The sequence below is a fragment of the Armigeres subalbatus genome, chromosome 2 (genome assembly GCF_024139115.2).
Source record: "Armigeres subalbatus isolate Guangzhou_Male chromosome 2, GZ_Asu_2, whole genome shotgun sequence".
In the NCBI taxonomy this organism is placed as follows: Eukaryota; Metazoa; Arthropoda; class Insecta; order Diptera; family Culicidae; genus Armigeres; species Armigeres subalbatus.
The window spans coordinates 96750632-96772021 of NC_085140.1; the positions used below are offsets into that span (position 1 = coordinate 96750632).

General features: G+C 39.0%; 1 protein-coding gene across 3 annotated transcripts; it reads right to left on the minus strand.

Annotated features, from left to right (window-relative positions):
• Positions 1 to 538: 538 nt before the first annotated feature.
• LOC134210201 (F-box only protein 33) lies at positions 539 to 21009 on the minus strand. Of its 3 annotated transcripts, none has more exons than XM_062686239.1 (10): positions 20857 to 21009; positions 20409 to 20799; positions 19996 to 20151; positions 19827 to 19934; positions 19660 to 19771; positions 19197 to 19589; positions 19057 to 19134; positions 18764 to 18997; positions 1545 to 1696; positions 539 to 1467 (listed from the first exon to the last, which is right to left on the minus strand). In XM_062686239.1, exons 2-9 carry the CDS (start codon positions 20540 to 20542, stop codon positions 1556 to 1558), a joined length of 1356 nt encoding a protein of 451 aa, XP_062542223.1. In that variant the 5' UTR covers positions 20543 to 20799; positions 20857 to 21009; the 3' UTR covers positions 539 to 1467; positions 1545 to 1555. The 3 variants fall into 3 exon arrangements, with proteins under 3 accessions (XP_062542223.1, XP_062542222.1, XP_062542221.1); XM_062686238.1 differs by having other exon boundaries at positions 1541 to 1696; XM_062686237.1 differs by having other exon boundaries at positions 539 to 1696.
• Between the last annotated feature and the right edge of the window lie 381 nt (positions 21010 to 21390).

Here is a 21390-nt window from a genome sequence, read left to right on the forward strand (position 1 = left end):
ATCAAGTCCCTTGGAATCTAGGAACCAATTCAAGATTTCATAAAGTTTTGCAGATTTTAATTCTGAACATGATTATTGAGACATGTCATCATACTTTATAGTAACAATCAATCATTTACAAGGTAGAATCGGTTCTTTGATATGCTCCTGGACTGCGGACAACATCGACCTCATTGGAATCGAGCGCAGGGCAGTGGAGGAGGCTTTTACGGATTACGTAACTAGCTTTGGTCCCATAACACGAAGACAGAAATGAAATTTGCTCTGTATAAAACTGGCCCTTTCGGGTTCACCAGGCAGTGAGCTCTCGGGGATTTTCGCGCGTAAAGTGCTGCGTACAATACTCGGAGGAAAACTGGGAAATGGTGTGTGGCGCAAACGCATGAATCACGAGCTATATCGAGTTACAAAAAAAAACATATTGTAAATCGTATAAAATACGACATACTTTAGTGGGTTGGTCTCTTAGTGCAAATGTCGGAAGAAAGAATAGCGGAAACCAGGCCAATCAGCCAACTAGGTCAATCAACTAGCCATCTAGGCAAAAATCAAATTAAATATAATTCAGAGTTGTTAAACAATCTCATCCATATCTTCTTTGTAACTTACATCTAAACCTAATTCCAATAAATATTTTTTAACAAAAATAAAATAATTTAACCTACTGTTGATGTAAAACACACATGTATAAGAGAAGAAATTGATGAATAATCCCGGAAAAATATATAAATAATTGTTTTAACCGAAAAAATATAAAAATCACAGATCCGTTGTTGTTCTCACATCTTAATTGCCTACACTTGTGCCCGTGTATCTGCACATGCATGTTTTGTCTTCTGTTTTTTTATCGCTGTTTGTTATACAGAATTAACAGTTTTCTTCCGCTAAAACTGACTATGAGATTTTCCTCTTATTTTCGCTAACAAATCTCACTTTTCGCTCTAAACAAATCCATCTAGAACCAGAGCTTGTTTCGTTTGTTTTGTCAAACTTTGATATCTTGCGCTAAAAACTAATAACTGATGAAACATTCTTCAATGCTGTGTGTTGCGTCTCGGGTTCAGTTGAAATAAATTGCACTATATTTCCCTCAACGATTGTTCTTATCTTCGGATTAACTAAGAAGCGCATGCGTGATGAAGTAAATTAAATGTAGGTACTCGCGGTTATTGTTCTTGCAACTGTTTTCTACGTTAGCGGGAAGATGCAACCCTATTCTTCACGGTTCTAATGTAGTATTTCCTACAGCTTTCGGTTTCATGTAAAAATAGCTTTTATAAGTGATTTTCTAGCGTGAGTACTGAGTCCGTTACGCAGATAGGATGTTTTTTCGCTAGACTTAAGTTCTGCGTGTAATTTTGCTTGCTTGTTTAAAGCTGATGATAAAGTCTCATCAATATGATTGCGCTATAAAACAACGGACTCGGATGGCGATTCCGTGCCATCTTTGAGGCAATCCGCCAGCAACTGAAGCGCACATTGAGCAAAACATCCAATTGTAGTACGGTACGGTGGAGTGAAGGGGTAGCGTGGTACGTACTTACCGTGGGGCCGCCTAAGCAGCAACTCCATTGCGAATGTACCGAAGAATATACTGATCGCGAACATCGTCCGATACCGGAAAGAAGCCGAGGGCAGGCGGAAGTGTCTTGGGATCCAGTGGTGCCCACTTTTGGCCCAGTTGGGTGCTTATTTCCTGCAAGGGAATACAAATATTCTTTAGTTTGAATTTAGTCTTTAGACTCTTTCCACAGACCGAACGGCAATAATCAAAGCAATCCAAAGCAAAATTATCAATCTTATATCTATATAGGGTATAAGTTCCGATAGTCGTGGGTGTTCCTATAGTATAGTACAGTTTGCAGGGAATCAACAAATTAAACGCAGTAAACCACATTACCAGTCAATTAGTTGACCTGGCAAACTCTGGATAAAATTGAAATAATGAGCTTTCGGATGCACTCTCAAGGTAAGGGAAATGAAATATAGATTAGAAGTAATCGAGAAATTAGTGTTGGAACGTGCTTAGTTCCTCCACTATTGGGTCTTTTACCCTACATAAAAATGAATTTCTGTCTGTCTGAACTTTATAGACTCCGAAACTACTGGACCGATCAGCGTAAAAATTGGTATGCAGAGGTTTTTGGGACCGAGGAAGGTTCTTAAGATGGTTCGAGACTCCTCTCCGCTTTGGAAAGAGGGCTCCCATACAAATTGCTTCATAACTCGAGATCTTATCAGAGAATAAATCAATTTTAGGCGAAACGAAGTTCGTCGGGTCTGCTAGTATGTACATAAAAATGGATTTCTGTCTGTCTGTTCTTTATAGACTCGAAAACTACTGAACCGGTCAGCTATGCAAATAGGCACAACTGAGCCCCTTTTTTCTTCAACACAGTCCAGCCATCCAGCCCTTCACTGCCGTGAATCGCATATCTGCCCCATTTTTTCTGGGTTTCCTATTCATATGGGACAAATATGAGATTGTGGGAGGTACCTTCAACTTGACCATTCTGGCAGTCACTGTTAGAAGTGAATCATAGCTCATTTAGCATTAGCATTTAGCAGTTCGCACAAATTCGTAAGGTGGTACAAGCCAAGACTATTGTATGAGTGTAGCATCACTTTCATCCGTTACCACAGATACTGATTTGGGACTAATCACTAACTCTTAGATGGAAGCAATGTACTCTCCAATAGTAGAGATCGTCACGTCCACGTCCTTGCGAATGCTTAGGAAGGGGAAGGATGGTTTGTTGGACACCTACTTAAGAAAGATGCAGAGAACTCTACGACCTCTCATAGGTGCCACAGGAGGTTTTGGGATTGTGTGGAAGGTTATAACAGTAGGAAGCTCATTTCTGCATTTATTCTTTCTTTCCTATCACATTGACAACACGTTAATTCAGACGAAGCTCTAAAGTGATAGAAGCATTGCTATCAATTATTTTTCACTGTAATTTTTTATTCGAAAAACAAACGAGCTCATTATATAAATTTGATCCAAATTGTGATTAAAACATCAAATATTTTTCAAGCAAAATATTTTTCTTCAAAACCATTAAAGCACATTAAAGCGTTCTTCGGAAAAATAATAACTACCGAAAAAATAAAAAAGTTTAACATGTAAGGAGTATTCATATCATAAAGCACTTCTACAAAATATACTCTATTACCAATATATTCCACTCTGTATGATTTGAAGAGGCAACGCAGTAGCGCTGCGGTGTCACAAAAGGCAAACAATGTAATGAAATAACATTCCGAGGGGTGCTTGAACGTATGATTCAATATGCAGTATAACATTTCGAAATAATATGCTAGAAATCATATGATATCTGAGTTCAAAAATATTTTTTTTAAATGTTACTCAAATTTTCATAAATTTTAAAGTTTTTGTAATTTTTGCAATCATGCGCTTGACTATCGTTTTCAGTTATCGTTAGTTACCTTTTGTGACGCAAGGTGGTGTGAATGTGCTATCTCTTGCCTAATTTGTGGGGATTCACGAAGTGGACTATGAACAGGGGTTAGACAAAAAGGTTAAGATAGGCAAAATTTTGTCGAAGTTCAAATCAGCATAACTTTGCGTAGAATGGTCCGATTTTGATGAAACCAGGATAATCGGACGCGGAAACTCTTCTAGTATACTGCCCTCATGCAAAACTTCAGATTGGCCTTTGGCCACCGGAGATGTTCCGGGTTTTCCGAGGGTATGTTAAAAATGCATTTTTTCTTCTGCTTGTCATTTTATGTGACGTTTACTGCCATCATGTTTTATGCTTTCCCCAGAAACTAGAACTAATATGCTGACCAATGCTGGGTGCAGATCGAAAATCCGTTAGGTATAAGCAGAGATATGGCTTTTTTTTGTGAAAACGGTACGGGATGGGCCATACACCCTGAACAAATGTCACTTTCGCAAAACACCCGGAACCCGTTACAAATTGACCAGAGAGTCTTACAGTCCTCAAAATGTATTTTTAATAAAGATCCTATGTTCATTGTCTTTGGAAAACATGAATTTTAACACCCATATATGCATGGTTCCAGATGGTGCCGAAACCGGCACCTCCTGGAAGGCCCTTGGAACCTGCTATAAGGGTGGCAGTGGACTCTATCATTCTGTAAATGTTTCTGTAATTATTGTATAGCAAAGCCATGTAGTTAGATACTCATATTTGCATTATTCCAATTTGTTATCATTTCATCATGTTCCGGGAACCGTTTTTACGGAAATGGCCATAACTCTGCGTAGTTTTAATGGATTCTCGATCTACAGCCACCATTGGTCGGCATATTAGTTCTAGTTTTTGGAGAAAGCATAAAACAGTATAAAAGTAAACGTCACATAAAATGACAAGCAGTGGAAAAAATGCATTTTGAACATACCCTCGGAAAACCCGGAACATTTCCGGTGGCCAAGGACCAATCTCAGGTTTTGTAAGGGGACAGTATACTAGAAGAGTGTCCGCTTCTGATCGTCCTAGTTTTATCAAAATCGGATTATTCTAATTTTGACATAATTTTACCTATCTCAACCTTTTTGTATAACCCCTGTATATTGTTAATATACTATATTTGACTTCTATTTAATGTGAGTTAATGGCAGAGGCGTCGCGTGACCAATTCTTCAACCTGTGCACTATTTTAATAATTCGAGAAAAACACATAAAAGGGACCAGAAACGATAAACGAGTCATTTTTCAGCGCGTTTCTCAACATGTTTGTTTATTTTGTTGCATCTAACTGGTTCTTAGCTACTTCTTATTTTCTGAATTAACTCAAACTAAACTAAGCTTAAAAGTGATAGTACGTAAAATTAAAAATTACTGTCATCAGAATCTAGAATCGTTTCTAATGTGGCATATAAGACATATAGGAAATTATTGAGCTGACTTTCAATTCTAATTTGAGTCATTTCGCAAATGAGACGAAGTTTTAAATAGACAAAAGGATATTTGAATATATCAATCATGCAAAGTTACTAATAATAAATTAGCATGTAATAGCATGTCATATCAGAAAAATAAAGTCTGTACAATAAAGAGAACAATGAAGTTCATAGCCTTAACTCCTTTCAATGAATCGCCTGCTTTGAGCGTAATTACAGCGGCACACTAGGAGTTAACTTTCTGAAATCAGTATGGCGAAAGGCATCTAAGGTTCGATTTCTCAAAATTAAGCACCTTAATCGAAAAAATATTTGGTAGGCGTAGTAGCGGACATCATCCTTCATAACAGGTACCAAATAGTTTTTCATGAAAAGTTCTTGATTTTGAGAAAACCCGCGTTAGATGTCTTTCGCCATACAAATTTCTGGCGGTTAACTCTTGCTGGCTATTTTGCGCATATACTATAGCGCCTGGATGTGGCAGCGGCGGGTAGAAAATCAGCCACTGCCAATAATTCATTAATAATGAATCGCCTGCATAGAGCGTGCTTACAGCGGCACACTAGGAGTTAACTTTCTGAAATCAGTATGGCGAAAGGCATCTAAGGTTCAATTTCTCAAAATTAAGCACCCTAATCAGAAAAACATTTGGTAGGCGTAGTAGCGGACACCATCCTTTATAGCCGGTACCAAATAGTTTTTCATGAAAAGTTCCTAATTTTGAGAAAACCCGCGTTAGATGCCTTTCGCCATACAAATTTCTGGTGGTTAGCTCATGTTGCCTATTTGCGCATATACGATGACGCCTGGATGGGGAAGCGGCGAGTAGAAAATAAGCCACTGCCAATAATTCATTATTCTATTTACAATTTATTTCTTTGATCAATAATCTGAACTGGGTAGATATCGAACAGTTTTCCGCCTATCAGCATGGACAATAGCTCATAAATTTGTTTGGACCATTGACATTTGACGTCCCCCCTCGCCAACTAAATATATTGAATTTCTCGAAAAAAAAACCTTCAGAAATAAATTTCTTTGAAAATGTTGCCCGTTTCATATTTGCTAATTCGGCGACAATATAGATTTTCATCAGGAGATGAAATGTCTGTTTACATTATGTTAATATTGTCGGATATTTCAATGTTGAATATAATAAGCGTATTTGTAAACAGGCTTTATTGCAAACCCTTATTAGCAGATGACAATTTCTGTTTAAATTGAGCTAATGTCGCGATAGTATTATCGGACAATACATTGTCGCCAGGATTTGTGGATATGTAAACGGGCCATCCCAATCAAATATCAAAAGCGCTTTTGCTTCGCGGTGCTTATTCAAAGCGGAACTTTCGTCATGGAACGCTTTGAGGGAGCAGAAATGAGCGCGCTTTACTATTCTCTTTCCGATCGCTCTCTCTTCACCGAATCGCGCATGCGCTGTTTGAAGCGGTTCTCGATAGGCACCTGATAGGCACCAAACCGTGCATTGCCAGCGTAGAACGCTTTGACTACCTATACATCGCCGATTGCGGTTAGAGCAGATGATCCACACATACAAAATAATGCGTGTATGATGCATGACAAAGCGTTCTCGGCTGAAAGTTCCGTGTTGATACAACATGTGGTGTCGGAGGGTCGGTTCAGTATCGTAAAGAAAAATATAACGCGCCCCCATCGCAGCATTTGGTTTCCTCACATCACATGCCGCCTATAAAAAATCATTCATATTTTCCGTTTATGTATCTAATAGTCAAATTTGCATGAAATATCTATCAAATGCACATAATTCAAATATATGTTTGGATTAGAAAGACAAGAAATCTGTCGAAAGTTTAAGTGTTGGGGATAAAATTGCCACATGTGCAGTGCACAGGTTGCACATGCGGACGCGACGCCTCTGGTTAATGGCATTCGTGGGTCCCTCCTTAGCTGTGCGGTAAGTCGCGCAGCTACAAAGCAAGACCATGCTGAGGGTGGCTGGGTTCGATTCCCGGTGCCGGTCTAGGCAATTTTCGGATTGGAAATTGTCTCGACTTCCCTGGGCATACAAGTATAATCGTGCTAGCCTCATGATATACGAATACAAAAATGGTAACCTGGCTAAGAAACCTCGCAGTTAATAACTGTGGAAGTGCTTAATGAACACTAAGCTGCGAGGCGGCTCTGTCCCAGTGTGGGGATGTAATGCCAATAAGAAGAAGAATCAATGGCGTTCGTATTCCTTTCTTATGAATTTGCTCAAAATCACGATTCATCAATAACATAACAATAACCAGAACTTGAGATAGGATTGATTAGAAAAAGTTCAAACGATTTCAAATCGTTCATACTTCAAATCGGAACCATTATACAAAAACGAGACAGTTCAAGAAACCCTTTTGTCAGATTTGTCGGAGAATTTCAAAACGTATTTTAAAATGCTTGATGTTTTTAGGGAAAGCATTTTATAGGAAATGGAGTATTGCTAATGGTTTCACAGACCACCATGTGTCCGAAAAGAATTTTTAAATTTAGATATACACTCAACCCTCTTTTTACGTCACTTATTGGGGGGACGTAAACGGAATGTGACGTAAAAAGAATTTTTGCTAAAATTTCTAGTACTTCACTTAATTTATTGATAGTGAGGATACTTTCAAATACATTCACTTGCGACTTACATGAGGTATTGTAAGATCTCTCCAAATCCAGGAGATGTTATAAGATCTCCAAATTGTCCTGGAGTTTGAATCAAATGGTCTACCGAATCAACCAAAGCCTTCATGATGTACCAAGCCGTGGTATCAACTCATTTATGTCCTCCGAAGATTTGTCTTTCAATTGCGTCTTGAAACAAGACATATGAGGTATTGTAAGATCTCCAAATTGTCCTGGAGTTTGAATCAAATAGTCTACCGAATCAACCAAAGCCTTCATGATGTACCAAGCCGTGGTATCAACTCAATTATGTCCTTCGTGGATTTGTCTTTCAATTGCGTCTCGAAACAAGACATATGAGGTGTTGTAAGATCTCCAAATTGTCCTGAAGTTTGAATCAAATGGTCCACCGAATCAACCAAGGCTTCCATGATGTCCCCAGTTTCGGTGTCAACCCAATTTTGTCCTCCGATTATTTGTCTTTCACTTCCATCTTCAATTCTTGCATGTATGAAGTTGTAAGATCTCCAAATCGTCCTGGAGTTTGAATCAAATGGTCTACCGAATCTACTGAGACTTGCATGATGTCCTCAGCCGCGGTATCATCCCAATCATGCCTTCCGAGTCTTTATCTTTCACTTGCGTCTCAAGTCCAGGTATATGAGATGTTTTAAGATCTGCAAATCGTCCTGGAGTTTGAATCAAATGGTCTACAGAATCAACCAAGGCTTCCACGATATCCCCAGCCTCGGTGTCAACCCAATTTTGTCTTCTGAGTATTGGTCTTTTACTAACGTCTCATATACAGGCATATTCGACATTGTTAGATCTCCAAATTGTCCTGGAATTTAAATCAAATGGTGAAATGAATCAACCAAGGCTTCCATGGTGCCCCCAGCCACGGTATCATCCCAATCATGCCCTCCGAGTATCTGACTTTTACTTGCGTTTCAAGTCCAGGTATATGAGATGTTTTAAGATCTCCAAATTGTTCTGGAATTAGAATCATATGGTCTACCGAATCTACTGAGGCTTGCACGATGTCCTCAGCTGCGGTATCATCCCACTCATGCCCGCCGAGTATTTGCCTTCACTTGAGTCTCAAAACCAGATATATGAGATGTTTTAAGATCTGCATATTGTCCTGGAGTTTGAATCAGATGGTCTACAGAATCAAACAAGGCTTCCACTGTGTCCCCAGCCTCGGTGTCAACCCAATTTTGTCTTCTGAGTATTGGTCTTTTACTAATGTCTCAAATACAGGCATATTCGAAATTGGAAAATCTCCAAATTGTCCTGGAGTTTGAATCAAATGGTCTATCGAATCAACCAAAGCCTTTATTATGTCCTATGCCGTGGTATCAACTCAATAATGTTCTCTGAGTATTTTTCTTTCACTTGCCTCTCAAAACAAGACATATGAGGTGTTGTAAGATCTCCTAATTGTCCTTGAGTTTGAATCAAATTTTGTAATGAATCAACCTAGGCTTCCATGGTTCCCCCAGCCGCGGTATCATCCCACTCATGCCCTCCGAGTATTTGTCTTTCACTTACGTCTCAAGTCCATGTAAATGAGATGTTTTAAGATTTGCATATTGTCCTGGAGTTTGAATCAAAATGTCTACAGAATCAATCAAGGCTTCCACGATGTGTCCAGCCTCGATGTCAACCCAACTTTGTCTACTGAGTATTGGTCTCTTACTAACGTCTCAAATACAGGCATATTCGATATTGTAAGATCTCCAAATTGTCCTGGAGTTTGAATCAAATGGTCTACCGAATCAACCAAAGCCTTCACGATGTTCTAAGCCGTGGTATCAACTCAATTATGTTCTCTGAGTCAAGGATGTTACCGATCATTCAGTAATTTGCGTTCGATCATTTAGTAGTTTGTCAATAACACATTCCAGAAGCTGAATTTCAAAATAATTTGTATGGTGGACTTCTAGTGCGAAGGTTTTTCTACAACTTTGCCTAATGGTTCTTTATTAGAATTCAACTAATAACGGAGTTAGAGCGCTAGTTGCAGTAACTCAAACTAAATGATTGGAATTTTGTTATCATTTAGTCTAAGTTACTGAAACTATAGCTATAACTCCGTTACTAGTAGAATTCAAACAACAAACCATTAGGCAGAGTTGTAGAAAAACCTTTGCACTAGAAGTCCACCATACAAATTATATTGAAATTCAGCTTCTGAAATGTGTTATTGACAAACTACTAAATGATCGAACGCAAATTACTGAATGATCGTTAACATCCTTGCTCTGAGTATATGATTTTTACTTGCGTCTCAAAACAACCAAGGTTTCCACGATGTCCAGAGCCGCGATGTCAACCCAATTTTATCTTCTGAGTATTAGTCTTTTACTAACGTCTCAAGTCCAGGTATATGAGGTGTTGTAAGATCTTCAAATTGTCCTGGAGTTTGAATCAATTGGTGTAATGAATCAACCAAGGCTTACATGGTACCCCCAGCCGCGATATTAAACCAATTATGTCCTCCGGTTATTTGTCTTTCACTTACGTCTCAAATACAGGCATATGATACGTTTTAAGATCTCCAAATTGTTCTGGAGTTTGAATCAAATGGTCTGCCGAATCAAACAAGGCTTTTACGATGTCCCCAGCCGCGGTGTAAACCCAATTTTGTCTTCTGAGCATTGGTCTTTTACTTACGTCTCAAATACAGGAATGAGATATTCTGAGATCTCTAAATTGTCCTGGAGCTTAAATCAAATGATCTATCGAATCAACCAAAGATTTCATGATGTCCTAAGCCGTGATATAAACTCCAAAATGTTCTCTAAATAATTTTCTTTCACTTGCATCTCAAAACAAGGCATATGAGGTGTTGTAAGATCTCCAAATTGTCCTGGAGTTTGAATCAAATGGTCTAATGAATCAACCAAGGCTACCATGGTTCCCCCAACCACGGTGTGAACCCAATTTTGTCTTTTGAGTATTAATCTTTCACTTGAGTCACAAATTTTAGCATGTTAGATGTTGTAAGATCTTCAAATTGTCCTGAAGTTTGAATCAATGGTCTACCAAATCAACCAAGGCTTTCATGATTTCTTCACTCGCGGTATCAACTCAATTATATTCCTTGAGTGTTTGTCTTTCACTCGTCTCAAATCAAGGCATATGTGTTGTAAGATCTCAAAGTTTTCCTGGAATTTGGATAGTTAGCGAATTGAGTCTCAAATTCTGACATGTAACATGTTGTAAGATCTCCCAATTGTTCTAGAGATTGAATCAAATGGTCTACCGAATCAATCAAGGCTTCCATTATGTCCCCGGCCACGAAGTCTAGACTTCAGATATTTTTTCGATGACCTGGAGTGGAATAATTGTTGAATGCGTATCTAATATGAATCTATGGATCAAAATGGGATGAACCATTTAAAAATAATAATCCTGTAGACCTAAAGACCAGTACTCCATGCCTTTCTTAAATTACATGGAATGGAACAATAGTTGAAGAGGTATCCAATTTAGTTCTATGGATCAAAACGGGTATTAGCAAGTTTTTTTTAAAGAGATATATTATATTTCAGGGATGGATGATATTCATGGATGATCCTTGGTTGATTCAAGCTCCAGGACAATTTGGAGATCTTGAAACAACTCATATACCTGGAATTGGAACGCAAGTGAAAGACAAATACCCTGGAAACATAATTGTGCTGATACCGCAGCTATGGACATCATGGAAGCCTTGGTGGATTCGGCAGACCATTTGATTCAAACTCCAGGACGATTTGGAGATCTTACTACATCTCATATGTCTGGATTTGAGACGCAAGTGAAAGAAAATTACTCGGAGGACATAATTGGGTTGATACCGCAGCTTGGGACATCATGGAAGCCTCGGTTGATTCGGCAGACCATTTGATTCAAACTCCAGGACGATTTGGAGACCTTACTACATCTCATATGTCTGGATTTGAGAAGTAAGTGAAAGAAAATTATTCGGAGGACATAATTGGGTTGATACCGCAGCTATGGACATCATGGAAGCCTCGGTTGATTTGGCAGACCATTTGATTCAAACTCCAGGACGATTTGGAAATCTTACTACATCTCATATGTCTGGATTTGAGACCCAAGTGAAAGACAAATACTCGGAGGACATAATTGGGTTGATACTGCGGCTGAGGACATCATGGAAGCCTCGGTTGATTCGGCAGACCATTTGATCCAAACTCCAGGACGATTTGGTACATCTCATATGTAGGATTTGAGACGCAAGTGAAAGACAAATACTCGGAGGACATAATTGGGTCATTACCGCAGCTATGGACATCATGGAAGCCTTGGTTGATTCTTCAGACCATTTGATTCAAACTCCAGAAGGATTTGGAGATCTTACTATATCTCATATGTCTGGATTTGAGACCCAAGTGAAAGACAAATACTCGGAGGACATAATTGGGTTGATACCGCGGCTTGGGGCATCATGAAACCCTTGGTTGATTTGGCAGACCATTTGATTCAAACTCAAGGACAATTTGGAGATCTTAGAATAACTCATATGCCTACATTTGAGATGCAAGTTAAAGACAAATACTCGGAGGACATATTTGGGATGAATCCGCGGTTGAGGAGTCTAGGGAATTCTTGGATGACCAGGAAAGGAACGGCTGCTTAAGGCATATTGAGTTTTGTTTAATAGATCATATAGAGCATGAACCATTTAATAAAAGAGATAACAGCCCTTCGGTTACGCGGGTACACCTCAAGACCTATATTCCAGGGAATTCTTGTATGACCTGGAACGGAATTTGGTTCAATGTATCAAATTGGGCATAAACCATTTTTTACAAGAGATAACAGCTCTTTCGCTACGCTTGTAGACCTTAGGTCCTCGGTTACGCGTGTAGACTCCAGGAAATTCTTGGATAACCTGGAACAGAACAATTGTTGAAGGCAAATGATGTGTATACAAAGCATCTACTTTGTTCTTTGGGTTTCTAAGAGTGCCTTCTTATAGGCTTACTTTTGGATGTCAATAATGTTTCAAATTCTTTTTACGTCACGTGCCGTAAAAAGGGTGCCGTAAAATGAAGTGACGTAAAAAAAACTGCCGTAAAAAGAGGGTTGAGTGTACTTCAAAGATTCCAGTTTGATATCTAAGCTTTAGAATGATTTTCGATATTTTGTAAATTCAGTAATGCTGATGTTATTTTCTAAAATTATCAATCAGATTTAAAGACGGTAAGTGTGATTTCTTGAACAGTAACAATTTAAAAGTTTTAAGTAAGAAACGTATAATACTAAACAGATTTAAGAGCTAATGTATTTGTGTTTCGAGAAGAAAGCTGGGATCCGTGAAAGTATCTTTGAAGTGAATGATTTCTCGCTTAACTTTTCAAAAGGACCTAAGTAACATTTTTTTCATGAATTAATTTGAATAGCGCAATCAACAGAACAACATGAAAGCTATTGATTGCGCTATTCAAATTAACTCTTGTCTTGTCTTGTCTTGTCTTGTCTGCACAGCCAGTATTGAAAAGCATCCTGGAAATGTCGGTTGTGTTTCCGAGCATTTTCTTGTCTGCATTAATATTTGCAGCATATCATCAATAGGATACAAATATTAAAACGGCCAGGCCCACCGTGCAGGCTTGAAATTGGGAGATAATTCATAACTCCTCGGCAATCAGATTATTCAGAAACGAATAACATGATCAACGAAAAGTTTTGAATAAACGAAAGGAAGAAACGGGGACAGCCGTACCAACCGTTCCATTTTCAGGGGGTGAGTGAAAAGGTGACGTTGGGAGTGACATTGCTAAGAAGGTTAGTGTCACTCCTTGCTGATCGTACTTCCAGGGATGGGACACAGGTATTTCTCCCATATGTCCTGGTACTTATACCTAGGCTAAAGCGCCATTACTCGCTCTCTGAAACGAGATAAAATAAAGAAAATGTAATAAGTCGTAAAACACATTTTTATTTATACGCCAAAACAATGATCTCATGTTATTACTCACGTATTATCTGCTATCAAACTGACTGGTGACACCATGCGACTAGCTTATCTTCGTCCAAACTTAACTTATCGAAAACATTGTATCACTCTATCACAAGATATACCTATTTTAAATCTTTATTAGGGTGATTTTTAGTAATAAATTTAGTTATAATTAGTTGCAACAAATATTATGATATTATAGCAAACAATGAAATTCAATAAATACTCCTCAACTTCTTGTTAGAAAATATTTAAAATAAAACATGATTCCGAGAAATATTTAATGTTTGTACCATACACGCGCAAAAATACGTAAAAAATATAAATTAGGGGAAATGTGGGAAAGCCCAAAACTATGGGTAAACCCGTCACCCTCTTACAAGAAATCACTTTTGAATTAACTTTATGTCACATGCTATGTTAGTTTTTGTTTTGGAATTAGCACAAGAATTTGGTATGCCTCTGTGGGATACCGAAGATGTCTCTGACGTTAAATATAAACTTCTGGTAAAGGTTGTGTTCTTAGCGCTAAGTGAGTGCTTTGATAATGCTACTGGGAGAACTGTACGTAACACTCAACCCGTTACAAGCACACTTAGTTTGACGTCTCTAGTCCATTCACTTACGGGAATTCGCGTAGTAAGGTTGCAACCTGGTAGTGGAGCGGTTCTTCCCGGCAATAAACGGGTTTCACAGCCTCAACGGAGCTAAAGAATTTTATATTTAACGCTATTTCAGTATTGAAAACTAAATGATTTTAAACTGTAAAAATATTTTTGTTGTAAAATTCTGTAGAACATTGGATTTGGGGAAAATTATGTAAAAGAACCATACCCGTCAGGATTCTTGTAGGTATAATAAATAAGATTTTTTTTTATTTCACCATAAGGATATATCAGAAACTACAAATGAAATCTTTGCTCAAGGTAGAGATTTAAGATATGAGAAAATACTATTTCACTATGTAAATCGATAACTTTTACAGTTTGGAAGATTACAAAATCTACCTTGAAATACTTAAATAAATCGAGAATTTTTTAAAGTGTTAATTTGTTTCGAGTGTTTTCGATAAATTGATAAAAAATGGGTATATTAACCCTTATGCGGCCAACAAAAAAAACACACGTGGATGGCCGACAGGGTACCCGTGTTCCACTAAATTGATATTCTCATAACTTCAACAATTTTCAACCGATTTGGATAATTTTGACAGTTTTGGAAACAGAAACTCATATACTTTTTGCTCATTGTCGAGGTTTACAACGTATGCCCATGGTTATACAAGAAATCTTTGAAGTAAGGCTTAAGGGTTTACACGCGTAACCAAAGGCCATTCAACCAGTTTCAAATATGCTACAAGCTTTTTGCGCTTCTTAGAATTGAAGGTGTTCACAGTATATGCTTCGGGTAATGCAAAAATCTCTGAAATGAGGTCTTAGTCATCCGAGAAATCTCTGGAGTAAAGCCTAAAGATCTACTCGCGTAACCAAAGGCCTATTATGCAAATTCAAACACGGTACATGCTCTTTGTGGTACTTAGCATAGAATGCGTTCACAGTATATGTTTCGAGTCATCCAAGAAATCTCTGGAGTAAGGCCTTAAGGTCTACACTCGTAACCATGGGTCTATGGACTCGTCTCAAAAGTGGTACATGCTCTTTGCGCATCTTGAAATCAAATGTGATCACTGCATATGTTCTGCGCTATCGAAGAAATCTCTCGAATAAGTCCTCTGGCGTCTTCATTGCATATGTTCATGGTCATCCAAGAAAACCCTGGAAAAGGCCTGCAGGTCTACACGCGTAACCAGAGATCTTTTAGATTGTTTCAAAACTGGTACATGCCCTTTGTGGTACATAGAATATAACGCCTTTATTGCATATGTTCATGGTCATCCAATAAAACTCTGGAAAAAGCCTTAAGGTCTACACGCGTAACCAAAGATCTTTCAGACTTTTTCAAAAGTGTTACATGCTCTTTGTGGTACATACAATAGATTGCGTCCATTGCATAGGTTCATGGTCATCCAAGAAAACCCTGGAATAGGCCTTTAAATCTGCATGGGTACCCAGAGATCTTTTGGCTTGTTTCAAAAGTGGTACATGCCCTTTGTGGTACATAGAATAGAATACGTTCATTGCATATGTTTATGGTCTTCCAAGAAAATGCTAGAATAGGCCTCAGGATCTTCACACGTAACCAGATACCTTTCGGATTGTTTCAAAAGTTGCATATGCCCTTTGTGGTACATAGAATATACCGCTTTCATTGCATATGTTCATGGGCATCCAAGAGAACACTTCAACAATCCTTAAGAACTTCACGCAAAACCAGAGTTCTTTCGGCCTATTTGAATAGTTATACATGCCTTTTATGGTACGTAGAATAGAATGCACCCATTTCAAATGTTCATGGTCATCCAAGAAAACCCTGAAATAAGGCATTAGGATCTACACCAGAGATATATCAGCCTGTTTTAAATTTGGTACATGCCTTTGGTGAAATGGTCATCCTAGAAATTTATGGAGTAAGACTTCTAGGCTTACACGAATATCTAGAGGGTCTTTAAGGTCACTCCTTACGGAATCCAAGTTTCAAAGTGCTCGCGTTTTCGGGGGCACACCACTCGATACGGAAGCAACGCACAACTGTCATTTTTATTATTTCACGCGACGCAGCAAAGCTAAATCAACAAGAATGACAGTTGTGCGCCGCCTCTATTTCGATTGGTGTGCCTCCGAAAACGCGAGCACTTTGAAACTTGGATTCCGCGAGGAGTGTCCTTAATCTAATTTTAATATGGTACATGATCTTTGCGATATAAACCCGTTTTTTTCCTCACGTTCTCGGCGTGAAGTTGTATCGTTCCAATTTATTCACTTTTTGCATTTCCAAAGAAGAAGCAACATCATATTAGTGATATGAATGAAGTTTGTATACTACCTGGAACCAACAACAACAAGACAACAATAACTACTTAGAATGCTAATATATCAAGATGAGGTTTCACATCTTGTTTATTCTTCAATAAGTGCCCAGAGCTAATGACAACAACTTTAACCGTTCGTGGGTTGATCTGCAGATCATTCCTATATGGAGTTCATAGACTACCTAGTACCATGGTAAAAACAAAAACTACAGCAGACGTTCGATAACTGCAAGTCATTTAACTGCAATGCTTTTTAACTGCAATTCGATAGTTGCAACAGTTTTACAGTTATCGGACCGTTAAACTTCAAACCGATGTCAGACTCAATGACAGCTGCATTGCGCTGCACATTTAGATGCACTTTTATTGCATCTGACGTCGATTGACGACCGTTTGACGTCTAGAGTGCGTTGCAGTTATCGAACGGTATTCGATAACTGAAAAGTAAACATTTTGCAGTTATCGAACGGCTACTGTACTAGGAATGCGTACATTCACTCAGCTGAGGTTGACCCGATTTTGTCACTCCCATATTTTGTCTACTCCTGATTTTGCCTAACCCGATTTTATCACGTTTTCGAACCAATTTGCCGCAAACAATAAAGATTTTCATGAAATAACTTTCACTGCCTGTAGCTTATTATGAATCATTTATGAGTACTTGTTAATAATTTTGTAAGTCTCTTCGACACAAAAATATGGATTCCATTCACGTATTTTGCCTTGCCTTCATTACGGAGTCCACGACAATTAAAATAACTACTTAAAATACAAATATATACCAAGAAGGGGTCACACAACTTGTTTATTTTCAAATAACTGCCTCCATAAAGGAGGTTGATCCATCGACCTTGACTCTGTTTCATATACTACCTGGAGCTCAAGACAACAACAAGAACTGGAACTGGAACTCACAACAACAACAGGAACTACTTGGAATACAAATATATACCAAGAAGGGGTCACACAACTTGTTTATTCTTCATCAACTGCCTCCATTACGGAGGTTGATCCACAGACCTTGAATTTATGGAGTTTGTAGAGTACCTGGAACCAATGACTTCTTCTTCTTCTTCGTTGGCATTACATCCCCCACTGGGACATTGCCGCCTCGCAGCTGTTCATTAAGCACTTCCACAGTTATTAACTGCGAGGTTTCTAAGCCAAGTTACCATTTCTGCATTCGTATATCATGAGGCTAACACGATGATACATTTATGCCCAGGGAAGTCGAGACAATTTCCAATCCGAAAATTGCCTAGACCGGCAACTTGACAACCAATGACAACAACAGTAATTACTTGAAATACAAATATATACCAAGAAGGGGTCACACAACTTGTTTATTCTTCATCAACTGCCTCCATTGCGGAGATTGATCCGAAGACCTTGACTGTATGGAGTTCGTAGACTACCTGAAATCAATGACAGCAACAAGAACTACTTGGAATGCAAACATGTTTTAAGAAAAGGTCATTGGATGACCCGGAACATATACTGTGAAAGCATTATATGCTAAGCACCATGTAGAGCATGTAACGTTTTTGAATTTGCACGATAGACCTTTGGTTACGTTAGCAGACCATAAGATCTTATTCCAGGGATGACTAAGGCCTTACTCCAAGGGTTTTTGGAGACCCAGAATATATACTGTGAACACCAACTATTCTAAGGAGCGTAATGAGCATGTAATATATTTGAAACTGGTTGATAGTCCTTCGGTTATGTGTGTAGACTCTTAAGCCTTACTTCAAAGATTTCTTGTATAACCATGGTCAAAAGCTGTAAACCTTGACAATCGGCAAAAAGTATATGAGTTTCTGTTTCCAAAACTGTCAAAATTATCCAAATCGGTTGAAAATTGTTAAAGTTATGAACATATCAATTTATGGGAACACGGGTACCCTGTCGGCCATCCACGTGGTAAAATAAATCAGATGCCCCTCCACACGTCCCTCCTCACTGTATCAACGTGATTTTGTCACAGATGCTACATTTTATGGAGTTCTTAGATGTCACCGAGCTTCAGCTTTCAGCTATGAAAATTCATTGAAATATCACCACTTGAATTTGAAAAAGGAACACGGGTACCCCGTCGGCCGCATAAGGGTTAATCGCAAGTCGAGCAAATCTGTATATGGCACCCATAAACAGATGTGCACGACTTGCAATTAACGGCAATATAGAGTCTGCGGAAAACACCTATCTCACCGAGCAGCCTTGGAATCAGCTCAAACCCGTTTAGTTTAAATAACCATTTTAAGCTTTAAATTTAGGCTAAAAAGAATCTGAAATTCAGATATTTCTGCTCATCAGCACTTACCTCAATGAATGGAGTCATCATCACGGAAGGCATCGATAAATCAATCCGCGACACCTCCAGCACCTTAAGGTCCTTGCCCCGTAGACGCGAAATTCCAACCAAATTATGTGGATCCAGCACATAACCGTGAATGACAATCTCTTCGAGTTTCTTGCAGCGCCACGCCATCATCACCAGAGGATCCTGCTCGGTACGCAGCACTAGTTCCATAATATTACGATACTCTTGGATACGCTAAAATGTGGTTCCGTTAGCTGCTTCCATTATTCAAAGTTAAAACTACAAAATCTTACCATGGAGTCGACCCAAATCATACTCTTCAAGGTTTCTTTATAGTATCGAGACAAATACTCCAAAGCGTCACTATTGATCTGTGGAAATAAGTCACGTGATTTCAGGTCCGAGATGATATTAGTTCAATTGATGTACTCACCCTTTCGCAGAATAGCACCTTCAAATGAGACAGAGGCATCGATGGACGCAGGATGTGGCTGTGAAGTATGTCGACCGCCTCGTAAGCACATACCAGCGTCAGATGCAGCTCCGTCTCAGGATTCCTGGCACGGAAGCTGGCCCAAGCACCTTCCGACACACCCGGATGTTCCTCGTCGAGCCCGTGAACGTGAATCACCAAACGATTCAGCGGCAAAAGCTGCAGCGTTTGTAAGAAATCATCGCACAAAATATCGTAGTCTAGCGAGAGGTACTGCAAGGCGTTACATTTTTCGAACAGATTAGGTTCGATCGAACTTAACGCATAGTGACTGGGGTCCTGCTTGACCGATGCAAAACCAAGCTGCTTGAGGAATTGGGGCCGAGAGCAACTCTGGAAGGAGCGGAATCATGTTTTATGTCGATGTGACATTTACCTAAGCATTGCCATAGAAATTACTCACATTTAGGAAGTCGGCAGCATGCAAAGACAGAATTTCAGAACATCCCAAATCAAGTTCCTTGAGCGCCGGATTTTTGCGCCCTAGCAATAACTTGATTGGTTCGACGAACAACCTAGAATAAGACGTTGTGAAATAAACAGCTTATTGGACTTGACTTGAGAACTCACTTATAGATGTAGTTCCATTCCTCTTCGGAGTAGAATCGTCCTGGTGTGACCAGGGTGGCATATTTCGGACGCAATGACAGACTAACCAGACAAGAGCTTTTGCTGAGCCTGGAATCATCGAAATAAGTATCAAACATATCAGACAAACTATAACAAGTTGAGGACTTACTTGTACAAAATTTCCGTAGTCAATTCAACGTCGTAAAGATTACAGGAGTCGAATGAAATCTTTGCGTCGCTTACGATGTGCGCCAGCGACTGTAAGAAAAAGCTGTTCTTCTTGTTGTTTTCTCGCGCCACATCAAAATGAATGCCTTTGAAAAATCTGAAACAAAAAATGCAATTTCTAAAATTAGGTGCTTTTTCGAGCACGCAGTTTGAAAACCCCTGAAGCAAATATCCAACAAAAATGCGTAAACAAAAATGATCGGAATTTGAATGCATCGCACAAAGAGCAAACCGAACAAAAACAATGACGTCGCCACCCAAACTGGAGCAGGCCACTTGAGAATGCAAATTGCAAAACGCAATTCGATGGCGACGGGCTGTTTCGAAAGACTCCGATCGATGGCAATTACTTACCTTGGCTGGAAGAGGGCCGACCGCCAGTGCCAGCAAACGGACGAAGCCTGCAGACGATCATGGTAGGACAGGTGCTGGAACAGATCCGTCAGCACGAGGGCCGGAAGTTCGCCCCAGTTTGGGCTCCTGCTCATTGCACAACAATCGTTTCACAACGCGCACTGGCTCACGCTCCCCGACGTTTTTCGAGTATGATGGCAATTGGCAATTAGCAAAATTGGTGACGCGTAAACAGAAGACCACAAAATCACACGTTCGAGACGAGGACACTGCACTTTTCACCTTTGATTTCGATTTTCTTCGCAGCTGATTGCCTCCTGTAATATGGATTTTTTTTTCTTTCCTTTGTTGTGCTGCGGGAGAGACGATGACTTTCTTTTTCGGATCGATTCTGCGGAATTAAAGAAAGGTAGTAATCAAAGTGTATTGTTAAAAATATGTTGCATACCTTTTGAACAAATCCAGACAATTACAACGCCGTTAACATGGATTTTTGTAGTAATTTAGTAGCTTTTTTATCGATGATTAGTGAAAAACCTTTTTTGTTTTTGTTACTTCTGACATTGTTGTGAATTTTAAAAGTCGACGAAAGATACATGAAAAGAAGAAGGATTAGGCTTTCCGTTTGACGTTTCATGCAGAGCATTTTTGAATATTCTCCAATTCCCGTACACAAAAATTGACATTGCACAAGCAAAAAATCGAAAACAATTGCACATCGAGGATTGTCAAACTTCAGACGTGTTGTTTCACACTTTTCCGCTGTTCCTCTTATTTCGTACACGATCATATCAAAATACACATTCTTTGACGTAGGACTTGCTCTACTTTTTGTCTTTTTCGTACAACAAATATCGTATACACGTAAAAAAAATTAATGTTGTTTATTATTAATATTTCTAATACTTTTTTGCCGAAGCAGGCGCTTAATGATATCCCGCATAATGAAAAACGGCATACCATGCGGTCAAAACAACATATG

Excerpts from the sequence above, each read along its gene's own strand:
- LOC134210201 (XM_062686239.1), bottom strand. The coding sequence starts at position 20,542 with ATGAGCAGGAGCCCAAACTGGGGCGAACTTCCGGCCCTCGTGCTGACG. Across the intron at positions 20,152-20,408 it reads TCGGCCCTCTTCCAGCCAAG|ATTTTTCAAAGGCATTCATT; the intron begins GTAAGTAATTGC and ends TTTTTGTTTCAG. Across the intron at positions 19,935-19,995 it reads ACTACGGAAATTTTGTACAA|GCTCAGCAAAAGCTCTTGTC; the intron begins GTAAGTCCTCAA and ends CGATGATTCCAG.